General features: G+C 45.5%; 1 protein-coding gene across 1 annotated transcript in view; it reads right to left on the bottom strand.

Annotated features, from left to right (window-relative positions):
• Positions 1 to 26,876, bottom strand: part of DPYD (dihydropyrimidine dehydrogenase) — a 605,351-nt gene that overhangs the window by 211,733 nt on the left and 366,742 nt on the right. The window contains exons 15-16 of the mRNA XM_054384577.1: positions 8,002 to 8,070; positions 4,202 to 4,285 (exon numbers count right to left, since the gene is read on the bottom strand). Of these exons, the coding sequence (XP_054240552.1) occupies positions 4,202 to 4,285; positions 8,002 to 8,070 (153 nt within the window). The remainder of the gene's footprint in view (positions 1 to 4,201; positions 4,286 to 8,001; positions 8,071 to 26,876) is intronic.

Raw genomic sequence — 26,876 nt, forward strand, 5'->3', positions numbered from 1 at the left:
TGGTGGTAGAGACAAAACTTTCCTCTCTTTGGATGTTAGGAACAAGTTCTGCACTGTGAGGGCAGTGGAACACTGGAACAGGTTGCCCAGGGAGGTGGTTGAGGCTCCATTCCTGGAGATATTCAAGGTGAAGCTGGACAGGGCTGTGGGCAACCTGATCTAGTTGGGGATGTCCCTGCTGACTGCAGAGGGGTTGGACTGGATGAGCTTTGGAGGTCCCTTCTGTCCTGGACCATTCTGTGATTCTGTCTTATGATTGGGTCTCCAGGGGCCACCACACGAGGAAGCCCTCTGAAGGGCTGCTGACAAATCTCATGCATCATTATTTTATCCAGTTTATCTCATCTTTTCCTGTGACAAACTACATTTAAAGCCACTGTAAATTAATTTTAGACAACTCTGAGGCTGAACTTTGGGAGCTGGCCTTCTAAGAATGGCTTGTTTTATTCATGTATTTGTCTAAAGATAGAATGATAGAATCACAGAATTGTCAGGGTTGGAAGGAAACTCAAGGAGCATCCAGTTCCAATCCCCCTGCCATGGGCAGGGACACCTCACACTACAGCAGGTTGCTCAAAGCCACATCCAGCCTGGCTGCAAAAACCTCCAGGGATGAGGCTTCCACCACCTCCCTGGGCAACCTGTGCCAGTCTCTCACCACACTCATAGTGCAAAACTTCTTCCTAACATCCAATCTGAATCTACCTATTTCTAGTTTTGCTCCATTCCCCCCAGTCCTGTCACTCCCTGACACCCTCAAAAGTCCCTCCCCAGCTTTCTTGCAGCCCCCTTCAGATACTGCAAGGCCACAAGAAGGTCTCCTTGGAGCCTTCTCTTCTCCAGACTGAACAGCCCCAACTCTCTCAGTCTGTCCTCATAGCAGAGCAGCTCCAGCCCTCTGCTCATCCTCATGGCCCTTCTCTGGACACCTTCCAGCATGTTGCTGATGGAGATTCTTTTCTGAACTCTCATTTTGGTGAGACAGTTAAAGAAACACAAGGCTATATTTAAGCAAGAGCAGTACATATTAAACATTCAAAAGAACATCCCTATTGTATGGGGAAAAGAGGAGAGTCATGATTATACAAACATACATGTATATATAATGGAATCTTTTTCTGGCTTTAAGGATCTGATCTCCTCCAAGGAGAGTCACAAATCCACACGATAGCCCTGGGTGCTCACATTTTGCATTTGCTTCTCTGATTTCACAATAGCTGAAAGATATGTAAAAAAGTCATGTAGCCAGACAGCTCCCTACTGACTACACATCTAAGCAACTTCACATGCATATATTATTCCAATCAGGGAAAGCTGAAAATAACATATGCCTAAAAGAAAAGAAAGAGAGAAGCATGCTTGAAAGCAGCCTGTTCAGCTTCTCTGTGAAACCTTCAGGGCTCAGACTGACTCAGATGCACCATTCTACAGCATGCTGCCATCTCAGGTGGGGACAATCCAAACTACTGAGTTATGCTCTGCAGAGAGAATGGTGGGAATTCATAAACTAATAAAAACAGCTACTCGAGCTCTTTGTTGTTGGAAGCAACCCAGGGGAAGAAAATAATAACTATCACCATTTTACCAGCCTGGTCCTACAGGGTTTCTGTAATTCTCTCCCATTTAGAAATGAATAAATTCAGTAAATGACCACTACCCATGAAAAACATTCAGATTACTTTCACTGAAAATAATCATCTATGCCATGGAATTGATTGATAGAATTTTATTCACAGAAAATAACAAAAGGTCTCACACACTGGGCCTGACAGTATTCATAGAATCAGAGAATGGTCTGGCTTGGAAGGGACCTCCAAAGCTCATCCAGTCCAACCCCCTCTGCAGTCAGCAGGGACATCCCCAACTAGATCAGGTTGCCCAGAGCCCTGTCCAGCTTCACCTTGAATATCTCCAGGGATGGAGCCTCAACCACCTCCCTGGGCAACTTGTTCCAGTGTTCCACCACCCTCATGGTGCAGAACTTGTTCCTAACATCCAATCTCAATCTGCTCTGCTCTAGTTTGAAGCCATTGTCCCTGCAGGCCTTTGCAAACAGTCTCTCTGCAGCCTTCCTGTAGCCCCCTTCAGGTACTGGCAGGCTGCTATTAGGTCTCCCTGGAGCCATCTCTTCTCCAGCCTGAACACCCCCAGCTCCCTCAGCCTGTCCTCATAGCAGAGGGGCTCCAACCCCCTGAGCATTTTCATGCCCCTCCTCTGGACCTGCTCCATCAGGTCCATGTCCTTCCTATATTGAGGGCTGCAGAGCTGGATGCAGTACTGCAGGTGAGGCCCTACCAGAGCGAAGTGGCAGAATCACCTCTCTCCATCTCTGGCCATGCTGATTTTGATGCAGCCCAGGCTGCCATTTGCCTTCTGTGCTGCAAGCTCACCCTGCCTGCTCCTGTCCAGCTTCTCATGCAGCAGCACCCCCAAGTCCTTTCCCTCAGGGCTGCTTTCTCTCCCCTCCTCCCCCAGTCTGTATTGACAGTGAGGATTGTTCTGGTCCAGGTGCAGAACCCTGCACTTGCTCTTCTTGAACCTCATGAGGTTCACCTGGGCTATAATAAAGCTTCACCTGAAGTGTGTCCACAGTTGCATTGAAAGAATTACAGCTCCTATTGCCTCTCTACTAAAAGTCCTAGAAAATTAATGGTTTCCTTATGGAACCACTCCTCAGTTCCTGCAAGTTTTGTGTTTACTTGAGGAACTGAGAATGAATGAATATGCCTACTAACAACTGAATATTATGTGTCAATTTTAGGGCATATAATCATGATTCCAGCTCTGGATCTTCCTCCTCTTGTTTTTTCCTCTCTCCCCAGAACACACTGAGATGAGAAATTAACCAAGCGTGATGGTTTTAAAGACTGTCACTTTAATTTCTCTCACAAAGTTCGAGCAGAGAAAGTGAAAGGATGTAAATAAATCACTGTTGGGTGTAAGAAAGCAAAAAGATGATGATTCTAAACACTTCCATTTGAGAAAGAGAAATGTTTAAGAATCAGTTCTCAAAACAAGATACAGGACAGTGGGGCAGTCTCACAATCTGTTTTCTCTCAGTCTGTCTGCTTGCTGCTTCTCTCTCCTGGCTGGAGATAACACACACCTGCATACTGACCTTGACCAGCTAACCTCTCTCTGTTTCTTGGCTTTTTTCTCTTTTGCCTGCTCTGGGAGGGGGGGAGGAAAAGAAGCATGGCCCCTCTCTCTTTTGAGGAGGCCAAGGGGCTTTGTTGTGTTTTTGTTTTTTTTTTTTTTCTGTTGGCTGTACCTATTTGTACATGTTGTGAACAGTGTGTATCTGTACACATTCATTGCATTTCATCCTAGATTGTAGCTTTGCCTGTAAATCCAGCTTTATTTGCTTCCAGACTGAGCTAGCCTGGCTATTGTCGGTGTGGGAGGGGGGTTCCAGTTCTCACACTGTAACACCAAGCTACAGACTTCTGAAACTTTTGATTGTCAACCTCTGGAAAAATCTCTCCTGGTAGTTTTTTCAGAGGCTTCCAAGTTGGCTGTGTGCCCAAATCTGAAAACTCCAAGAGGATATTAGTATGAGATCTGTTTTTTTGTGTGTGCTTTCCTTCTTTTCACAGGCACACAACTCTCCTAACTGCAGTCCTGGGATGTATTGACAAATTCTGCATCAGATTTCTCCATGGCAGAGCCAGATTCTTCTAAGAGAAGGCGTTAACTGTAGGTGGCACTACCAGAATGTGTGGCACACCCCGTGGCTCTAAAATACAGCTCACATGCTAAGAAGGGGGAGATTAAATGTGTGTCTAACTCACCTCCTCCCACAATCACTATTGATATATGCAGTAGCTACCAGGTTGTGATCTAAAAGGCATCTACAGGGCACCGATACGGAACACAACAAATTCCATTCAGGGTCTTTTGGGGGGATGATTTGTTTTCATCTTGATCCTTGGGAAATACATAATGGATTTTTGTTCTCAGCAAAACTAAGCAGTTTGTAGATTTTCTGCTTCTGTGGGTTTGTTTGGGGTTTTTTTCTTCCCTCTTTTTTTTTTTCTTGCAGCACTAAATATTTAAACACATTTGACCTAAAAATCTCAAGCTAAGAATCTGCTGCTTATGCCTTCCCCCCAGCCCCCTGAGGTATAACTCTCCTGTGGTAGGGCAGGATTGCTGAACAGACATAAAAGAGACTGCAAAGAGACTGCAGTTCCAATCCTACCTGCCCACAGGCCAGGCCCATGCCTCTCTCCCCCATACCATGAGGACATGATAAGTTTAACTCCAGAGCATCTGCACCAGCAACCTATAAAACACAAAGAAAAAAGAAAAAAAGTACAAAATTAACTTCAAGGAATTTTCTCAAATAGATTTCTTTAGTAATTTGATTTTAATTATTTTTTTTTAAGAGGCATAAAGCTATGGCTATGATAACCTGAAAAAGAAATGTGTTAATCATTACAGAGAAAAAAAACCCTCAGAAACTGAGGTGGATTCTGAAAATGACAAAGGAAATTAAAGTAAAAAATAAACAAAACCAACAAAAAAACAAAACAAAATGAATCCCAAACAAACAGAAAAACCCCAAACCAAACAAAAATCAAACAACAAACCAAAACAAAAATACCAAACAAAACCAAACAAAAAACCCCCAAACAAAACCAAACCAAAAAAACCCAAACAAAACCAAACCAAAACCCAACCAAACAAAAAACCACCAACAACAATAAAACCAAACCTAAACAAAACAAAACCCAAACAACCAAAAAAACCCCAAACCAAAAACCCACCAAACCACAACCCAAACCAACAAAAAACCCAAAGCAAAACAAACAAAAAAACCCCAAACCAAACACCAAATAACCAACAAAAAAACCCCAAACCAAAACAAAAACCAATCACCCAACCAACCAAAAACCCCAAACCAAACAAAAAAAAAACAGAAACAAACAAAAAACCCACACCAAACCAAAACCCAACCGATCAACCAACAAAAAATCCTAAACAAAAATGAAACAGCAACAAAAACTATTAAAAAAAAAAAGCCAAACCAAAAAGAACCCCCAAAAAACTTCAAGAGGGTCAAGCACAAGAAGTAGCTGTTTCTGGAAAAGGTTAAGAAATAAAAAGTAATTGCAGAGCCTTAAGGCAGCACTGAGAGCAAGGTTCAGTAAGTCAGTGTCTTGCAGGTGATTGTGTGCTCTGAAGAACTACGACTCAGGAGTAAACTTCTCCTTTCTTCTTTCATGAATTTGGTCTCTGGATTTTCTGCAGGCAGCTGTACTGTGCCATAACTTTTGTTATAACAGAGTTTTGGGTTTGAGGTCAAACAAGGGAATATTAACAAAAAAAAAAAAGAAAAAAGATAAAAAAGTCAGTACAAAAATCTTATTCATGCTAATTTCTCTTCAGAACCCTCTATTATAATTAGAAAGGCAAAGGAGCCGAGGTACACAAAGGCAGCAGAGGAACACGCTCCTCTTCTTCCCTACTGAATTCCTTTGACCTGAGAGGAGGATCCTCCACCGCTGCCCTTCGCAGGGCTGGAGCTTGTATTTTGTTTTGCATTTGCATTTTGGTTTTGCTTATTGAACTGGAGTAACTGCCTGCTGAGCGGCCACGGTTCAGCAGCTCCCCGGGCACGCCAGCAGGGGAGAAGCCATCCATCACTTGCGGGAATCCTCCAGGTGCTGGCCGGCTGCGGCGGCCCGGCCACGCCGCGCTCCCGCGGCTGCTGTCGGGCTCCGTGACAAGCTGACCTTTGCGATGAATAGGTCGTCCCCCCGCCGAGAGGCACCCGGCTGCCTTCTGGGGCTTCTGCTCTTTGGAAAGCCACAGCCGTTACCTTCTAGGTAGGATCCTGTGCCTGTGATTAAATACCACTGCCCGTCAGCTGTGCATTCCGGAGCGGCCCAGACAAGTGTGCTGCTCTCCACGGAGTGGAGACAAACAGCTCCTTCCAAGGAGAAAGTTCCATTGCCTAGGGTACACATTGCTGAGTGGGGTTAAACAATGAATGCCTTCCAAAGGGCTAATGTAGATATGAACACAGACCAGAAATTTCTGCTTTAAAGCTGGATAGCAGCACCCCCGGATTAAAAAAAAAGAGGAGCAAATGGCACAACCATAGAATCATAGGATGGTCTGGGTTGGAAGGGTCCTCCAAAGCTCATCCAGTCTGACCTCCAAAGCTCATCCAGTCCAACCTCCCCACAGTCAGCAGGGACATCCCCAACTAGATCAGGTTGCCCAGGACCTCATCGAGCCTCACCTTGAATATCTCCAGGGATGGAGTCTCAACCACCTCCCTGGACAACGTCTTCCAGTGTTCCACCACGCTCATGGTGCAGAACTGGTTCCTCACATCCAATCTCAATCTGCTCTGCTCTAGTTTGAAGCCATTGTCCCTCATCCTGCCCCTGTAGGCCTTTGCAAACAGCCTCTCACCATCCTTCTTGTAGCCCCCTTCAGGTACTTGCAGGCTGCTGTTAGGTCTCCCTAGAGCCTCCTTTTCTCCAGGCTGAATAAAGCCCTTCATCTCAGTTTGAAAGCAGCACTACTCCTGTCAAGCATGGATTCCACAAAAGATTTCATGGTCAGTTAGGCAAGTACAGGTATAAAATGGACCAGCGCTGAAGATTACCAAACTAATTATTGGTAATGTTTAATTTCACTTCCCCTAAGTCCCCTAAGTGACTTTTTTTCCCTCATGTTTTTAAAACACCCAAAGAAAACACAGAAATGTCACCTCATAACACCAGAGGATGACTTTACACACTGTGAATAAGGGAACAATGATGTTCAAACACACATAGAATCATAAAATTGTCAGGGTTGGAAGGCACCTCAAGGATCAGCCAGTTCCAACCCCCTGCCATGGGCAGGGACACCTCACACTACATCAGGCTGCTCACAGCCACATCCAGCCTGGCCTTAAAAACCTCCAGGGATGAGGCTTCCACCACCTCCCTGGGCAACCTGTGCCAGTGTCTCACCAGTTCAAAATACCCACACTTGTATCTACACATTTGCATGTGAAAAAATAAACCATAAAAGGAAAGGCCAAACCTATAGAACATGTAAATCTTTGCTTGTGCTGGCAATAATAACAAGCTAATATTTTTCCCTTGCTTGCATTTGTTAAACCCTTCCTGTCTGAAACCATGCATTTTTATTTCTTCTTGATACTCTATGTGGAAAGTTTTATTTAAGAACAGCAACTTGGCATTACATTCAGATACAGACACCTTTCTGAATGAAATTATTGCAGTCTTAATCAAGCATTTCTTACACTATTTCCCATGGAGGTACATACACATTTCTAATTTTGTTTTTTGTTGTTTTTTTTTTTTTACCCCTTCAAATGGAATCCAACGTTCAGGTGCACAATCTGTTTGCACTTGTGTAAGATAGACTTTATGTTGTAGGAAGCCTGCTGACTGCTATCATGCATGCTGGCTTTCTCTGCTATCACAGTTGAAAGTCAGTATTAAAACTAGAAGAGCATTAAATGTGCCTTTCATACTTTAAATATTCAAGACTTTTATATTCAACATTTCTGCTGGTGCTGTCAAACCAGTGTGCCTGTAGGCAAGGTAAGATCAACTTAGGCTCTCAAAGACAGAATTAAATTCTATCAGGGCATCCGTCACAATATCCACTTTGCTTAAAATGCAAATAAAAAGTATATAGCTTCCAAGACTAAAGGCTTCCCAGGTACTGCTTCAAACTCCAAGAGACCATTTCTATGGAACAGATAACCTTTGAATTTACATTTCCATCATGGTAATGAAAACACAGAATAACCAAACTGTAATGGACACGCTTTACGTTCTCATTTTTCATTTTGAATCTATTTCTTTCAAGAAATTCCTGGTTGCAGATCTTGCTTTTAAGGAAAATTAAAAAAGCAAACAAACAAATGAAACAAACCAAAACAACAACTAAATAATAATAATAACAATTAAAAAAAAAAAAACTCAAACAAAAAAAGATGCAGAAAGGCATTTTGGACACCATTACCTCAGCCATTTTTGCAAGTTCAGCCCAGTCCTCCCGATTATAGCTGCACATGATGCTGGCAATCAGAATCTGAAAAGAATATAGATGCAATCACTTTAAGCCATGGAAGCAGACTTTGTATTATAGTACTTTATAGTACAGATACAGATCACAGGACGGTAGGGTTTGGAAGGGACCTCCAGAGATCTTCCAGTCCAACCCCCCTGCCAGAGCAGGACCAGAGAATCCAGCACAGGTCACACAGGAACACATCCAGACAGGGCTGCAAAGGCTCCAGAGAAGGAGACTCCACAACCTCTCTGGGCAGCCTGTTCCAGTGCTCTGGGACCCTCACAGTGCAGAAGTCCCTCCTCATGTTGAGGTGGAACCTCCTGTGCTGGAGTTTGTATCCATTGCCCCTTGTCCTATCACAGGGCACAAGTGAGCAGAGGCTGTCCCTGTCCCTTCCTTCCTGATCCCCACCCCTCAGATATTGATAGACATTGATCAGATCCCCTCTCAGTCTTCTCTCCAGACTAAACAGTCGCAGGGCTCTCAGCCTTTCCTCACCAGGCAGTGCTGCAGTCCCTTCAGCATCCTTAGAGCCCTCCCTCGGACACTTTCTAGCAGATCCCTGTCCCTCTTGAACTGGGGAGCCCAGAACTGGATGCAATATTCCAGGTGAGATCTCAGCAGGGCAGAGTAGAGAGGGAGGAGAACCTCCCTGGCACTGCTGGGCACACTCCTCTGAATGCACCCCAGGACCCCATTGGCCTTCTTGGCCCCCAGGGCACATTGCTGTCCCATGCAGAACTTGTTGTCCTCCACCAGCACTCCCAGGTCCTTCTCCACAGGGCTGCTCTCCAGCAGATCCCCTCCCAGCCTGTCCTGCTGCAGTTTATTCTTCCTTCCCAGGTGCAGGACTCTGCACTTCTCCTTGTTGAACCTCATTAGGTTCCTCTGTGCCCAGCTCTCCAGCAGATCACCTCCTAACCTGTGACTGCAGACATCAGCAACATCACTATTCTATCATTGCTTTATAAGCCATTAAGGAAAATCAGCAGATCGAGCCAGAGAAGGAGAGAACTTTGCATTCCCTTCATCATGAAATAAAGGAGAACAAAGACTGTCCTAGACACAAAGCACAGCAGAAAACCTGTCCAACACACAGTTACCGAGGTGAGAGGAATTAAATTATTCACTATTTACACAATGCCAGAGGTAAGTATTTGGGGCTCTGCAGAAATAGGTAAGATGTAAGTGCAAGAGTTTGCAGTCAAACATGACAGCATACAAACACAATATCCCAGCTGACTTCAGGATACAGCAAACCCACCCCCCTGAAACCTCATGCTATGCAAGTTAAGGACAGACAGGATTGCTTTGTGTAGAGGCAACTAGGAGGAAACTCATCAGATGTGGAGAAAATATGGGGGAGGAGGGAGAGCAGCACAACTTTTGTTTTCCCATGGTACAGATTTCATTTCTTACTCACTAGCTGTGGCCCCAGTTCCCCAAAAGCTGTTTCTGCGTATTTCCTTCCCTCCTCACTGCACTGAGCACCAGGTTCTGCCTGTAGCTGCTGCTGCCTCTAATGTTTTTATTGAGGTTCAAGATTTCAGGTAAAACAAATAAATTCTAGAAGGATTGTTCCAGTTTGAAAGGGGAGCTATAGCCTAGCTCCTGACTGCAAAGACTGCAAGTAAAATAAAATACCATTGGATGTAGAAGGAAAATAATGCTAAGGTCTGTAAAATTCATTGGATTGCTAATGGGATATAGAGCAGAGGCAGAAACAGTTCTCTCTCTTTTCTTCTCCTGTCACTTCTGCTTGCAATTTCTCTCTCTCTTCCTTGGCCTTGCCAGGGGATCTCTGTTTTGACTGCTGTGTGAGGTACAGGGAAGGAGGGAGGGAGTAGGGGAGGAAGAGGAGAACAGTGCCCCTGGATCCACCCAGGGGGTCTGCGGAGTTTCTTTGTTGTTTATAAACTGTAAATCTCTCTATATTGTACATCTATTGTCTATTTTGTATATATTTCTAGATTGTAGTTTGCTTATAAATAGAGCTTCCTTTGCTTCCACCCCAAACTGAGCTGGGCTGATTGATTTTCTTTTGGGGGTAGTTTTCTCCCAATTAATTGGGGGTAATTTCAACCCACCACAGAGAATTCTTCTGGGAGGGCAGCTAGACACACACCTTTCCTAGTTGCATGCAGTCCTGTTTCCTGTTTTCATAGAATCACAGAATCATAGAATCAGCCAGGTTGGAAGAGACCTCCAGGATCATCCAGTCCAACCTATCACCCAGCCCTATCCAATCAGCCAGACCATGGCACTAAGTGCCTCATCCAGGCTTCTCTTGAACATCTCCAGGGATGGTGACTCCACCACCTCCCCAGCCAGCACATTCCAATGGCAAATCTCTCTCTGTGAAGAACTTCCTCCTAACATCCAGCCTAGACCTCCCCTGACACAGCTTGAGACTGTGTCCCCTCCTTCTGCTGCTGGTTGCCTGGGAGAAGAGACCAACCCCCACCTGGCTACAACCTCCCTTCAGGGAGTTGTAGACAGCAATGAGGTCTGCCCTGAGCCTCCTCTTCTCCAGGCTAAACACCCCCAGCTCCCTCAGCCTCTCCTCACAGGGCTGTGCTCCAGACCCCTCCCCAGCTTCGTTGCCCTTCTCTGGACACCTTCCAGTCCCTCAACATCCCTCTTGAATTGAGGAGCCCAGAACTGGACACAGGACTCAAGGTGTGGCCTGACCAGTGCTGAGTACAGGGCAGAATAACCTCCCTTGTCCTGCTGGCCACACTATTGCTGATCCAGGCCAGGATGCCATTGGCTCTCCTGGCCCCCCGGGCACACTGCTGGCTCATGTTCAGCTACTATCAACCAGCACCCCCAGGTCCCTCTCTGCCTGGCTGCTCTCCAGCCACTCTGTCCCCAGCCTGTAGTGCTGCATGTTGTGGCCAACAACCCCTGTTAGAAGAAGGCTAACTATGCCTCTGGTCAATGTCCAATCCCAGTAACAATGTTAATTTCCATTTAAGACTAAAACCACATTACTTGCCCTGCACCTGTCAAAGATCATCAGACCCTACGTTTGCAGTGAGTTGGCAGAGAACTCCACCTATGATCTCCTGTGTGGAGAATTCTTAGAAGGATGACACAGAATCACAGAAACATTCAGGTTGGAAAATGTCCAGAGAAGGGCCACGAGGATGAGCAGAGGGCTGGAGCTCCTCTGCTATGGAAACAGACTAAGTTGGGGTTGTTCAGTCTGGAGGAGGCTCCCAGGAGACCTTATTGTAGCCTCCCAGTATCTGAAGGGGGCTACAAGAAAGCTGGAGAGGGACTTTTTAGGGTGTCAGGTAGCGATGGGACTAGGGGGAATGGAGCAAAACTAGAGGAGGGGAGATTTAGATTAGAGGTTAGGAAGAAGTGAATTTGCATTAAATACCCTGACTTCCTTCCCCTAGTAGATAAAATCTACAGAAATCACCTCTAATTGTTACAACCTGTGCCTTTTGTAAGATTAGATGTTAGGAAGAAGTTGTTCCCCATGAGGGTGGTGAGACACTGGCACAGGTTGCCCAGGGAGGTGGTGGAAGCCTCATCCCTGGAGGTTTTTGCAGCCAGGCTGGATGTGGCTGTGAGCAACCTGCTGTAGTGTGAGGTGTGCCTGCCCATGGCAGGGAGGTTGGAACTGGATGATCCTTGAGGTCCCTTCCAACCCTGACAGTTCTATGGTTCTGTGACCCCTGGGATCATCAAGCACAATCAAGACAAGAACAAGCAGCAGAGACCTATATTGCAGCAGCTAAAAAGGTTAAATCTGAAAAGAGGACTCACAGAACTTCTGAACACACAACCAGCTCAGTCTGTGTTCAAAGGGAACACCAGGTGAGGAGGAAAGAAAAACATCACACTCCAGTTTATTTGGCCCTCTTAGGTGAAACACAGGAAAGCTTAATTCACTGGTCGGATGAATTTGGTTTTAATATTTCTTGCTTTCCAAAGAAATTTCACTGTCAGCATTAGAATCTGGCATGAGTTTAATCTGTCACTGCCAGTCAGTCTAACACTTCTCTTAGACTTCCCCATAATGCTGAGGGCTAATGGCTCATTCAGATGAGGCAAAATACTGACAGAACCTGGTGTGGAAGAATTGTCCAATATACACATCTGATGGAAAATGTAAACTCACAAATTATCTCCATAAGAAGGCTGAGATATTAATAATCTTTAGAAGGGAGGAGGACACACTTTAAAAGGGAAGGCAGCTAAGGAGAAAATGAGACATGGTTATAATCTGAAAATGAGACAGGTTATAATCTGTGCATTCAAAAGGACAACCTCACTTATCATCATCATTATTTCCACTGCTTCCATTGTTTTGCTCTGAGGAATGTCTACCTATCGATCTAATAGCCACCTACCTGCAGACCACCTACCCATCCAACCCTTCTGGCTGATGTTTGCAAGGTGGGACTCTGTTGAGAAGGAAAGCATTTGATGAAGTGCCTGCCTTGCCTGCAGGTGCACACATTTGTGTGCATCTCTGGCAGAAATATAAGACCAAGCATTTCATTAGACAGGAATTACATGGACCTGATGGAGAGGGTCCAGAGGAGGGCCACAAAAATGATCAGGGGGTTGGAGCAGCTCTGCTATAAGGACAGGCTGAGGGAGCTGGGGGTGTTCAGCCTGGAGAAGAGAAGGCTCCAGGGAGACCTAATAGCAACCTGCCAGTACCTGAAGGGGGCTACAAGAAGGCTACAGAGAGACTGTTTGCAAAGGCCTGCAGGGACAGGATGAGGGACAATGGCTTCAAACTAGAGCAGAGCAGATTGAGATTGGATGTGAGGAACAAGTTCTGTACCATGAGGGTAGTGGAAGACTGGAACAGGTTGCCCAGGGAGGTGGTTGAGGGCCCATGCCTGGAGATATTGAAGGTGAGGCTGGACAGGGCTGTGGACAACCTGATCTAGTTGGGGATGTCCCTGCTGAGTGTGGGGAGGTTGAACTGGATGACCTTTGGAGGTCCATTCAGGCCTGGACTATTCTATGCCTCTATGACTCTTTAAAAAAAGACTCTAATATTTAAATTAAACCCACAGATTCAGGAAAAAAAATAAGTTCAAGCAAATATATAGGGTAAAAACTTAGACTAAGAAACTAGTTAAAATATGCACAAACTGAAAGTTAGCTCAAAACTGCATCTTGTCACATTCACACTTTTTATGAACTAACTAAAGCAAAAAAAAAAGAAAAAAGAAAAGAAAAAATTAAAAAAAACAAACAAACCCAACTCAGACACTGACAACACCATCAGGATTTTCACAGTTGCAGTCACAATCCAAAGTACATTAGAAATCCACACAGCGCAGCTCTGAAACAAACCAAAGTTTTCAGCAGAGAAAGTCAGCTGTAAGACAGCAAAGGTGGCTGACTACATTCACATGTAGCTGAGTGAGGCTATGTCAAGTGCAGGGTAATGAAAACTGAAAGTTATGCTGGGAGTGTACAAAGGAGGAGGGACAAGATCTGTGATGTTACAAAAGGCTGTTAATTAAGCCAAGATGTTTATTTAATATTGCTTACCAGACCGAGCTGTGTGGTGCAGCTCACAGGTGGAGGGAAGGGATCCAAACAGAGGGACCTGGACAGGCTGCAGAGGTGAGCCCAAGCCAACCTCATGAGGTTCAACAAGACCAAGTGCAAGGTCCTGCAGCTGGGTCAGGGCAATCCCAAGCACTGATATAGGCTGGGCAGGCACTGGCTGGAGAGCAGCCCTGAAGAAAAGGCCTTGGGGGTGCTGGGGGTGAGAAGCTCAACAGGAGCCAGCAGTGAGCACTTGCAGCCCAGAGAGCCAAGCAGAGCCTGGGCTGCAGCAAGAGAAGTGTGGCCAGCAGGGCCAGGGAGGGGATTCTGCCCCTCTGCTCCACTCTGCTGAGACCACACCTGGAGCTCTGGGTCCAGTTCTGGAGCCTCTGTTACAAGAAGGATCTGGAGGTGCTGGAAGGTGTCCAGAGAAGGGCCATGAGGGTGAGCATAGGACTGGAGCTGCTCTGCTATGGAGACAGACTGAGAGAGTTGGGGTTGTGCAGTGTGGAGAAGAGAAGGCTCTGAGGAGACCTTCTTGTGGCCTTCCAGTATCTGAAGAGGGCTACAAGAAAGCTGGGAGGGACTTTTTAAGGCATCAGGGAGTGATAGGACTGGGGGGGATGGAGCAAAACTAGAAATGGGTAGATTCAGATTGGATGTTAGGAGGAAGTTCTTCCCCATGAGGGTGGTGAGACACTGGCACAGGTTGCCCAGGGAGGAGGTTGAGGTCCCTTCCCTGGAGATGTTCAATGTGAGGCTCAACAAGGCCCTGGGCAGCCTGATCTAGTTGAGGATGTCCCTGCTGACTGCAGGGAGGTCAGACTGGATGAGCTTTGGAATCCCCTTCTGGCCTGGGCTGTTCTATGATTCTATGATTCCCTAGAAAGAAAATAGCGAGAAGAAAGCAAGAATAACAAGTGATCAAAACTCAGAGCTTCTATTGAGAAGCAATGAAGAGAAGCTGTCTGACTTTTCAGCTTCCCAGCACTCTTCTGTTTTATTTTATGCTGTGCTTTTAAACTCCAGTGTGTATGGTGCCACATACCACACTACCACCCCTGTGATTTAACAGCCCCTAGGAGCTGGTATCTCAGAGAAGCCCAGTGCTTGGCCAAGGCCAGGAGCATGCCAGGAGAGCACAGCCTTCCTCCTGACTCCTGAAATGTCCAGTGGCAACCTGATCTGCCTTCCATTCCAGTTGTTTGAATGGGGAGTGCAGGGCTGCACCACGCTTCCCCAGCTTGCAGAAGCAGATCCTGACAGATCTTACACTAAAGCTGCTGCTCAAGTGCAGCAAGGGGCAACTGAAGGCTGATTAAATTGCAGCTTTGTCATGGCTTGACTGAGGGCTGCCTGTGAAACCAAGCATGACTGAAGCACAGTGGGATCCCTGGTCCACTCCTTGTTCCCAAGCAAAAGCGTGGCCAGTATCTGCTGTCCTCTCCTCTCCTTCATCCCAACTGCCTATTTTGCCTATTGTTCAGAGATTCTGTCTGCTCTGCCCTGCACCAAGCAGTGTGCTGGCCCTGCAGCCTCTGCTCCCTCTTTGATGATCACTGTGACAGATGTCACTACACAAGGCCTTTGTGCCCTGATGTTACACAAGGAGGTAGACAATTTCTCTCCGGTACCTACACAGGGACAAGCACACATTTGGGATATCAAGCACCCTTCTCTGCACAGGATTTTCTGATCCTTCATGGAAGGAGAACTTCCTTTCTTTTTCTTTTTTTTTTCTGTTGAGGGAGGAGAGCTGGCAAAAGGAGAGTACATAATGCACCATTTAGGACATTACTAGAAGACAAACACACTGCAGCTAAAGCACCAAGTAAAAAGCTGCATTTCATACAATTCTGTAACTAATGCATTAGAAGTTGTTCTACTTAAAAGGACACTGACAAAGGTACTTCTCATAATCCTTAAAATACTTTTTCTCCCTGTTTATAATCATCCCCTGGAAGCTTAAATTAGAATCTATTTCCCTTGCAAATGTTTTGTTGGTTTTTTTTTTTTCTCCTCCATTATCTCTGTGTGGATGTCTCATGAATGCAATGCACTCAAAGAAATAAACAAGATGAGTTTTGTCACTGTGAATGTTTTTAAGTGATATTTGCAAAAAAAAAAAAAAAAAATCCCCAGGATTTTTATTTCTCACATCTACAGCCCTTGAAGAAATAGAAAGAGATCCTCAGCATCATCTTTAACAGACCATTCCCCTAAAAGCTGTAAAATCAAGAGGAGCTTTCAAGAAGGCTGAAAGACTCATTTTGTACCAGCTACCCATTTGGGGAGCAGAGCTATGGAATGGGATAATTGGTGTGGATAGAGAGAATACAGGGATTGAAGGCTGCAAATCCACTGAAAATTATTCTTTATTGCTCTAAACTTCAGAAGGTGTTTGTGCTTGGGACTGATGGGAGGAGCTCAGTCTTCCTTTCAAGACACATTTCTTCATCCTGAACACCACACACCACACCTTGCCACACAACTTGCTTAGTCTGAACAAACTCAAAACACTTTTAACCCAAGCATTTCCAAAGAAGAACTTCACTACTGAAGACGGAGTATTTCTAGAAACAAAGGCAAAAGAACATATTTAGTTCATCCTTCACCAGTGGGAAAGACACCTACAGCTATACAAGCTGAGGAGAAGCTCTTGGCACCTGAAACATGATTTCACAGCAGTAAGATCAGAGAATCATAGAATTGTCAAGGGTCATCCATGGGCAGGGACACCTCACACTACAGCAGGTTGCTCACAGCCACATCCAGCCTGGCTGCAAAAACCTCCAGGGATGAGGCTTCCACCACCTCCCTGGGCAAACTGTGCCAGTGTCTCACCACCCTCATGGGGAAGAACTTCTTCCTAACATCCAATCTGAATCTACCTACTTCTAGGTTTGCTCCATCCCCCCCAGTCCTATCACTCCCTGACACTCTCAAAAGTCCCTCCCCAGCTTTCTTGTAGCCCCCTTCAGATACTGGAAAGCCACAAGAAGGTCTCCTTGAAGCCTTCTCTTCTCCAGACTGAACAGCCCCAACTCTCTCACTCCCTCCTCATAGCAGAGCAGCTCCAGCCCTCTGCTCACCCTCATGGCCCTTCTCTGGACACCTTCCAGCACCTCCAGATCCTTCTTGTAACAGAGGCTCCAGAACTGGACACAGAGCTCCAGGTGTGGTCTCAGCAGAGTGGAGCAGAGGGGCAGAATCCCCTCCCTGGCCCTGCTGGCCACACTTCTCTTGCTGCAGCCCAGGCTCTGCTTGACTCTCTGGGCTGCAAGTGCTCACTGCTGGCTCCTGTTGAGCTTCTCACCCCCAGCACCCCCAAGGCCTTTTCTTCAGGGCTGCTCTCCAGCCAGTGCCTGCCCAGCCTATATCAGTGCTTGGGATTGCCCTGACCCAGCTGCAGGACCTTGCACTTGGTCTTGTTGAACCTCATGAGGTTGTCATGGGCTCACCCCTGCAGCCTGTCCAGGTCCCTCTGGATGGATCCCCTCCCTCCACCTGTGATCTGCACCACACAGCTTGGTGTCATTGGTGAACTTGCAGAGTGTGCCTCAATGCCACTGCCTGTGTCACCAACAAAGATGTTGAACAAGCCTGGTCCCAGGACTGATCCCTGAGGGACTCCACTTGTCCCTGGCCTCCACTTGGCTGTGTTAGTTCCCCCCTCTCTGAATGTGGGGCACATGTACTCAGTACTGACCCCAGCAATTCTCACCTGCACACTGGAATAAGCTGACACACTCAGAGCATTTCCTGAGGCTCCTGCACATGTGTAGCTACTGAAACCAACAGGAGCACCCAGATTCACTGTTGTAAAAATAACCCTTGAGACACCAGGCTGATTTTGATGCCTTTTAGATCTAACCAGATTTCTCTTTTCCTGTACTTTTTTTGTTGTTGCTGCTGCTGCATTTTTTTTTATTTGTTGCAGAACTGAAATAAAAATAAGCTTCTTATTAAAAAATACCTAGGACATCAAATCCCTTGCAATAAGAAAGTTAACAATTGTAAGCCCTGTCATGTCTCTGAGAAGCAGAGGAATTATCTTGTTATCAATTTAATAATGGAACATTGAAGTAAATGATGCCATCCACTGACACCACTAACACTGCCTCTCCTGGGAAATACATCTAGGTAGGAACTGTCAATCTAGATGGATATGGACATATTAAACATTGCACCTTCAGTCCATAAATCTATTCTTTCTATGCTGCCTTAATAAAAAGATTCTGCATGGTGATAAGGACAAGCAATGCAGGATGTCTTGACACTGCTGACCTATAAGTCTGCTTCCCTTCTCTCTTCTTTTATCAGGGAGTGGAGAGCAAATAATTTTAACAGTCTCTCACCATCCATTGTTTTCCTCTTTAACTGGCACTTAAAAACATTTAAGGTATACTAAATGAAAACAAGACAAGCACAGTGGGCTTCAGCTTCAGATTAAGGCTTGGAGTTGTTAGGATCAAATGTCCTCAGACACACAAAAACCAGGGCTTATGAACAAACCCATTTATTTGTACAGTAATCAAAAGCCATGGCTTTGACAGCAGCATGAAGCTAAACAGATTGCTCTTTAGGGCTGGCTGCAGCTGTAGGGAAACAAGGGAGCAGCTTGGGGTTGGAACTGCTCCTCTGCCACATGAGACTCAGCATGGCAGCAGGGCAGGAGCTGAGCTGCCATGCCTTTGGCCCTGCCTGTAGGTGCAAACCTGTAAGCACAGATCACACACGTGGATAAATGAGAAGCTGACTTTCCACTACTACATGTAATGAGAGTCCTGCCAGCTTGGAATATGACTGAAAGCAAAATGGGTGGACAGGAAAAAAAAATAAAAAGTGGCGGGAGAGGGGTGTCCCTGTGAAGAAGGATTTGGGGGTGCTGATGGATGAGAAGCTGGACAGGAGCAGGCAGGGTGAGCTTGCAGCACAGAAGGCCCATGGCAGCCTGGGCTGCATCCAAAGCAGCATTGCCAGCAGATCCAGAGAGGTGATTCTGCCACTTTGCTCTTCTCTGGTGAGACCTCACCTGGAGTGCTGTGTACAGGTCTGGAGCCCTCAATATAGGAAGGACATGGACCTGATGGAGCAGGTCCAGAGGAGAGTCATGAAAATGATCAGGTGGTTGGAGCTGCTCTGCTTCAAGGACAGGCTGAGAGAGCTGAGAATGTTCAGCCTGCAGAAGGGAAAGCTCCAGGGAGACCTAATAGCAACCTTCCAGTACCTAAAGGGGGCTACAGGAAGGCTGCAGAGAGACTGTTTGCAAAGGCCTGCAGGGACAGGACCAGGGACAATGGCTTCAAACTAGAGCAGAGCAGATTGAGATTGGATGTTAGGAACAAGTTCTGCACCATGAGGGTGGTGGAACACTGGAAGAGGTTGCTCAGGGAGGTGGCTGAGGCTCCTTCCCTGGAGATATTCAAGGAGAGTCTCAATGAGGCTCTGGGCAACCTGATCCAGTTGGGGATGTCCCTGCTGACTGCAGGGAGGTTGGACTGGATGAGCTTTGGAGGTCCCTTCCTGGGACCATTCCGTGATTCTATGATTCATGCCCCTGCACCTCTCATGCTTCAGGGCACTCTTTAATTATGACATGGCAATTCCTGAAGAGTGAAAAGGAGACAATAGAATATGAGTTCCCCAAAACAGTTGTTTAATGTTGAAGTCTCCCTGACTGCTTCTAGATACATGCAGATATGTTCACCCTACTACTTAGCAGCAAAACTGCTTATTAGAACATAAATTCATTAGAAAACAAATTCATTAGAAAAAGAGACATGATGCATACTGAGTGACTTTGTTGGAGTTCCCTAATGCTGCATTCAGGCAGATAGCAATTCTTCAGGTCAAACGTGTATCTCTGCACTGTAACAGTGTGAGAGATGAAATCCCCATCCCACACTGACAATCACCAGGCTAGCTCAGTCTGGAAGCAAATGCAAGCTGTATTACAAGCAAATCTACAATCTCTGATGCAATGCAATGGATATGTACAAACAGACACTATTCACAATATTTACAGATAGGTACAATCAACAGAAAAACAACAACCAAGCTCCCTTTGCTTCCCCCAAGGGGCCTTACCCAGGGGCCTCCTCCCTAACCAGAATGACTCCTCCCAGACCCCCCTGGCAGAAAGCAGAGAGTCAAGAAGCAGAGAGGCTGTTAGACTCAGCTTGTCAAGGGCAGTGTGTTATCTTCAGCCAGAAAAGAAGAAGAAGCAGCCAGACAGCCCAGCAAGCTGCAAACTGCCCCAACTCCCCAAGCTTGTTTTGAGTAGTGGTTCTTAAACATTTCTATCTCTCCAATGGAACTGTTTAGAGTAATCATTATTTTGCTTTCTTACACCCAATAGTGACTTATTTACATTCTCCAACCTTCTCTGCTGGAACTTTGTGGAGAAAAATTAAAAAGACAGTCTTAAAACCATCATGGTGCACCCTCAAGAAGTCCATTCTATCTCTTCCCTTGTTCCATCACCCTTGGGGCTTCTTTTCATTCACCTCCTTGCATCTGAAGGCTGAAGAACACTGGCAATCTCGCTGCCAGCAGATAAGAAAAGTGTAGCTCAGAGAGGAGAGAGCAAAGCCCCTGCCTTTTACACTTCAGAGCCCTGTGATCTGCTCCCCCATGTGACACCACTAGTGCCAAACCATCACTTGGGAGGAGTAACTGATTCTGTCAGCCTGCTGCAGCCTCCACAGCTCACCCACTCCATGCACCATTATCCTTGCAGTCATATACTGCAAACACTGAAGAGTTTGCCTGATTTTGCACAAAGAGCTTGGAGGTTAAGGTATGTGATAGATGAGGGTATGGTCATTAAGGTGTGTGAGAACAGGGATCTAAGGCCTTTCTTCAGGAAGTTATCTGAGGGCTTTGCATGCCAGCTACATGGGGGACACTTGCCTGTCCCTTAATGCTATTCTTTCCTGCCTGGTCTGGGTACTGGATTTGACAAAGAGAAGAGCTTCCTCACACTCCAAAACCTGCCTGATTAACAGGACAGGTTCACCTCATGAAAGGAGACCATCTACAGGTGCTCAAGGGCTAGAAACATGGGGTCTTTCCAATAACTGGATTGGTACTAGTGGGATCCATCCCCACAAGAACTTCACTGAGGATCACTTACAATGTTTTGTTTTTCCTGTGGTATTTTCTTGCTGGAAAGCATGGATAAAAGGATGGTAGAAAGCCATAACACACTGCAACAAAGCCAAATACCAGGTGCCCTCACAGGCATTCATTGATTCCTGCCAAGCTTTCACCTTTCCAAATGAACAAGAGCCCTCCTGACCTAGTGCAAGACTGCTGTTTCTCACTGGGCCCATATTAATGGAGCCCCAGGCTCAGTTAATGATAAACCTTTAACAGCAGTATCAGTTCTTACTAAAAAATGAATTCTTCTTGTGCTTTTCAAATGATCTAGCAGTAAATTTGCACTCACAGAATGTTAGGGGTTAGAAGTGACCTCCAGAGATCATCCAGTCCAAGCCCCCTGCCAAAGCAGGATCAGCCAGGGCAGGTCACACAGGAACACATCCAGGTGGGTTTAGAAAGTCTCCAGAGAAGGAGACTCCACAACCTCTCTGGGCAGCCTGATCCAGGGCTCCAGCACCCTCACAGCAAAGAAATTTCTCCTCATGTTGAGGTGGAGCTTCCTGAATTCCAGCTTGTACCTGTTGTTCCCTGTTCTATCACTGGGCACCACCACACAGAGCCTGGCACCTTCATCCTGACACCCGCCCCTCAGATATTGATAGACATTGATCAGATCCCCTTTCAGCCTTCTCTTCTCCAGACTGAACAGTCCCAGGGCTCTCAGTTTTCCTCCTAGGAGAGATCATTGAGTCCAACCATTAACCTAAGCCTACCAAGTCCACCACTAAGCCATGTTGCTGAAAACCACTCCTACACCTTGTTTAAATACCTTCAGAGTTGATGACTCAACCATTTCCTTGGGCAGCCTGTGCCAGTGCTTAACAATCTTTCAGTGAAGAAATTTTTCTCAATAGCTTCTTGCCAGTAACATATCTTAGGGATTTTTTTTTTCTTAAAGGGAAAAGAGCAGATAAGGAGGGGAGGCAAGCAAGAAATGTGATTTCTGCAGCATAAAAAGCCCTTTCATTAAAAAAAAAATCAAATCTTTTCATTTGGAAAAAAAAAGTTTCTTACGTAAATATTTCTGCAGTGAAAATCATATTAAAGCAGTCCCTTAACAAGGAGAGAAACTCCACTTCCTGACAGAACTTTTTGCAAGAAGTGAAGGTGAAAACCTGAACTTGATCTCTTCATATACATCCTTCCCATTATCCCCTGGTATCTCCCAGCTATGCCAGAAATTCAGCACACAATAGTGCCAGCATGCACTGAACCTCCTGATGGCAGGTCTGCAGTGCTCCCATCTGAGATATGATCAAGATCTCACGAGTGGGTAGCTTTAATTTTTCATATGCAGACATCATAATGTACTCAAGTAGCAAGCTGTTATGTCTGATGACCCAAGTAATTTTTTGGCTCTACTCCAGCAGCAAAGACACAAAATTAAGGGCTGGAAGTTGGCAGCTACCTCATGACTAATCTTTCTTCCTCAATTGCCAGCTACACCCACCTCTTCATCTTTTAGGGAAGCTTATCTGAAGATGCTGAGAAACTGAAAGAGGCTTTACTCTCTTCACTAAATATTTGGATGTCTAAAAAAATGGTTACCTAACTTGCTCAGCATCCTGCTGAATGCACTGAATTGTCTGTGCAACGCCTTCAAATGTAGGACCAACTGCCATCCAACCTTAGAGAGATTTTACCAGCGACCCAGGGGTGAGGATGTGTGCTCCCACAAAGATAAACTGCAAATAAATCAGGTGAAATGTGGATGCCTCTGGCACAATCAAAGGGAGCAGTCCTTCTGGGAACCAGAGAGGTGCCGATAGTACAACATTAAGAGAATGCAAATATGGCTTACATCTATTTTTAATACCCACCCTTTGCTTTGAGATGCACATGCTGCTCACAGGGAAGACTTTGGGGTGCCTATAAAATTCATGCAGCTGTAGTTAGCTGAAATGAAATATTCTGCAAGTGTATCCATACTTTAATGTGGAGGTAGATCTCTCATCAATGCCTAGGTGGCCATGAATGATTCTTACACGGAAAGAAAAGAGCTGCAGAGCTTTAGAAACACTACCCTGAAATTCAGATACAGAACTTCAATGTATCTCTTTGCACAAACATAAGGCCTTACCTGTTATGCACAGACAAAAATAATTAACCTAACTAGAATTTTACATAAGGGAAAAAAAATGTTCAAGGGAATTAGAAGAAAATAAAACTTGAATTTCAGATATAGAACTTCAATGTATTTCTTTGTACAAACATAAGGCCTTACCTAGCTGTTATGTACAGACAAAAATAAGTAACCTAACTAGAATTTTATATAAAGGAAAAAAAAATGTTCAAGGGAATTAGAAGAAAAGAAAACTTGAATTTCAGATACAGAAATTCAACATATTTCTTTGTGTATACCTAAGGTCTTACTTAGCTGTTATGTATAGACAAAAATAATTAACCTAACTAGAATTTTATATAAAGGGAAAAAAAAATGTTCAAGGGAATTAGAAGAAAATAAAACCTGAAATTCAGATATAGGACTTCAACACATTTCTTTATATATACCTAAGGCCTTACTTAGCTGTTATGTACAGACAAAAATAATTAACCTAACTAGAATTTTATATAAAGGGAAAAAAATGTTAAAGGAAATTAGAAGAAAATAAAACTTGAATTTCAGATACAGAACTTCAATGTATTTCTTTGTACAAACCTAAGGCCTTACTTAGCTGTTATGTATGGACAGAAACAATTAACCTAGCTAGAATTTCATATAAAAAAAAAAAAAACCACAGTTAAAGGAAATGAGAAGAAAATAAAACTTGGGAGAGATTAGGAATACTGAGCTTACAAAAGATGAGAAAGGTGTGAAAACAAACCACAGAAAAGACGAAACAACCAAACACCAAAACCCATTCTTGCTGGAAGATGTGAGACTGAGAGGTGCAGGGCAGGGAAGAGGATAGAAAAGTACTCTGTTCTCTTCTTAGACTTTACATTTAACTCACATGGCTCATAACAAAGGATGGATTTAGGTCTTCTTGAAATAATCATAGAAAAGCTTAGGCTGGAAAAAATCTTAGAGATCATCCAACCCCACCTCTCTGCCATGGGCAGGGACACCTCTCAACCAGCCCAGGTTACTCAAGGCCCTATCCAACCCGGCCTTGAACATCTCCAGGGAGGAGGCATCCACAATCTCTCTGGACAATCCATTCCAGATTCTTGCCACCCTCAGAGTGAAGAATTTCTTCCTCAGATCCAAGCTAAACCTATTCTCCTTCAATTTCACTCCATTTCCCCTTGTCCTATGGGTGGACACTCTTGTACAAAGTCCCTCTGCAGCCTTCATGGTGGATCCCTTCAGCTATTGGAAGGCAGCTTTAAGGTCCCCCCAGAGCCTTCTCTTCTTCAGGCTGACCAACCCCAGCTCTTTCAGCCTATCCTCATAGCAGAGGTGTTCCAGCCCCTGGATATCTTTGTGGCCCTCCTCTGTTCCAACAGATCTATGTCCCTCTTATGGTAGGGACACCTGAAACCAGATGGCTTTAAAATATTTACCTGGGTTTAGGAGTTCAGAAAATAATTACTTTGTATCACATTTTCCCTTTGCCAATGACAGGAACATCCCATCCCCACCAGATATGCACACAAGGTCTGGATGCACAAACAGGCTGCCAACTTGTCAGCTGCCAGCAGCCCGCACACCTGTGAGGAGCAGGCAGAAGCCTGCCTCAGTGCTCTTTGACACCTCATGGGACACTAAATCCAGTTTGCTACACCCAAAAGGAAAGAAACTCACAGGAGCTGGAATTAGGCTGCGGTTGCTTCAAGTTACAAACACACCCAACACTCTAGTTCCCACGCTCAGTGGTCATTTGTTAGCATGTCTGTGTTCACACAGATATGTATTTACATATATAATGGATGAAGAGACAAACAGCTTTAACTTTTTGGGTCCTGCTGGCCACTCCATTTTCCATGTTTAGCAGTGCCTACTTAACCTGAACAGCAAGTACTGTCCTGGACAGGAGCAGGCAGGGTGAGCTTGCACCACAGAAGACAAATCACAGCCTGGGCTGCATCCAAAGCAGTGTTGCCAGCAGATCCAGAGAGGTGATTCTGCCACTTTGCTCTGCTCTGGGGAGACCTCACCTGGAGTACCGTGTGCAGGTCTGGAGCCCTCAATATAGGAAGGACATGGACCTGATGGAGAAGGTCCAGAGGAGGGGCATGAAAATGCTCAGGGGGTTGGAGCAGCTCTGCTATGAGGACAGGCTGAGGGAGCTGGGGGTGTTCAGCCTGGAGAAGAGAAGGCTCCAAGGAGACCTAATAGCAGCCTGCCAGTACCTGAATGGGGGCTACAGGAAGGCTGCAGAGAGACTGTTTGCAAAGGCCTGCAGGGACAGGACAATGGGCAATGGCTTCAAACTAGAGCAGAGCAGAGCAGATTTAGATTGGCTATCAGCAAGAAGTTCTTTACTGTGAGGGTAGTGGAACACTGGAACAAGTTGCCCAGGGAGGTGGTTGTGGCCCCTGGAGATATTCAAGGTGAGGCTCAACAAGGCCTTGGGCAACCTGATCTAATTGGGGATGTCCCTGCTGACTGCAGAGGGGACTGGACTGAATGACCTTTGGAGGTCCCTTCCAAGCGTCCCATTCTACGATTCTCTGATTCTACAGTTCATTAGTTTCAACCAGAACATTAAAAAGGAATTAAAACATAAAAGCAGGGTGAACTGAGATCTAGAATATGAAAATGTGACAGACACTGAAAAGTTTGGTGATCGTAGTTCTTACACTCAATATGCATAAAAAGTTCAGCAGTGCTGGGGGTGTAGACTAATATCAATTCAGAGCCCAGTAAGAATTCTACTAATCTCTGTGTTCCTCTCAGTGAAGAAGGGAAAAAAACAACAACATCTTGGAAACCTTTTTTCCTCACATTTCACTCTGCATTTGAGATCTTTCCACAGCCCCCCTCCCCAGAAAGCAGCACAGGAGGCTGGGACATAGTCCAGCTGCTGTCAATCAGAGTGAAGAGCTGGCTCCAGTCCTGATAGATTCAAGCATGTGCCTCTGCCTTTCTTGCCTAGGCTAGAACACGTCTGCACTGAGCCAGTTCTCCTAGTAGTGACACAGATCAGACCAAGTAAACTCAACTCCTTACTTGCTCCTGAGCAAAAATAAACAGATTGCTGCTGTGACTGCATCTACACTAGGGTTCTGCCAGGACAGCAGTTAGATGAGGCTTTATTTTTAGTATTCCTCCCCAACATAAGTATGTGAGCAAGACTTTTAAATATAGACCTAGCCTTCATATTTTTCTTCATTAGAGCTCTAGCAGAATGCCTAAGATGTACACCACACCAGAGAAACCATGTGCAGAATATGGCCTAGAGGAACAGAATATGCTTACTACTTTTATCAGGTGCAGCTTTGCTTTCTTATTACTGTTGCAATACACCTTGCAAAAAAGAGAAAAAGCAGAATCACAGGATCACAGATCACAGGATGTTAGGGCTTGGAAGGGACCTCTGGAGATCTTCCAGACCAACCCCCCTGCCAGAGCAGGACCACAGAATCCAGCACAGGTCACACAGGAACACATCCAGACAGGGCTGCAAAGGCTCCAGAGAAGGAGACTCCACAACCTCTCTGGGCAGCCTGTTCCAGTGCTCTGGGACCCTCACAGTGAAGAAGTTCCTCCTCATGTTGAGGTGGAACCTCCTGTGCTGGAATTTATATCCTTTGTCCCTTGTCCTGTCGCAAAGTGCAACTGAGCAGAGCCTGTCCCTTCCTTCCTGACCCCTACCCTTCAGATATTATAGACATTGTTCAGATCCCCTCTCAGTCTTCTCCTCTCCAGACTAAACAGCCCCAGGACTCTCAGCCTCTCCTCACCAGGCAGTGCTCCAGTCCCTCATAGCCCTCCCTTGGACTCTCTTCAGCAGATCCTTGTCCTTCTTGAACTGAGGACCCAGAACTGGACTCAGTATTCCAGGTGAGGTCTCACTAGGGCAGAGCAGAGGGGGAGGAATTATCTAAACACATGGATTCAGTGTCTCAGAAAGGACTCCAACTGTATCCCAGCCAGGGGAAGTGAATGTCACAGCTATGGTGCATTGGAAAAGAGCAAATGTTGTCATTTATCCAACCACATACCACAAACATGAAAT

This window comes from Indicator indicator, chromosome 10 (assembly GCF_027791375.1).
Source record: "Indicator indicator isolate 239-I01 chromosome 10, UM_Iind_1.1, whole genome shotgun sequence".
In the NCBI taxonomy this organism is placed as follows: Eukaryota; Metazoa; Chordata; class Aves; order Piciformes; family Indicatoridae; genus Indicator; species Indicator indicator.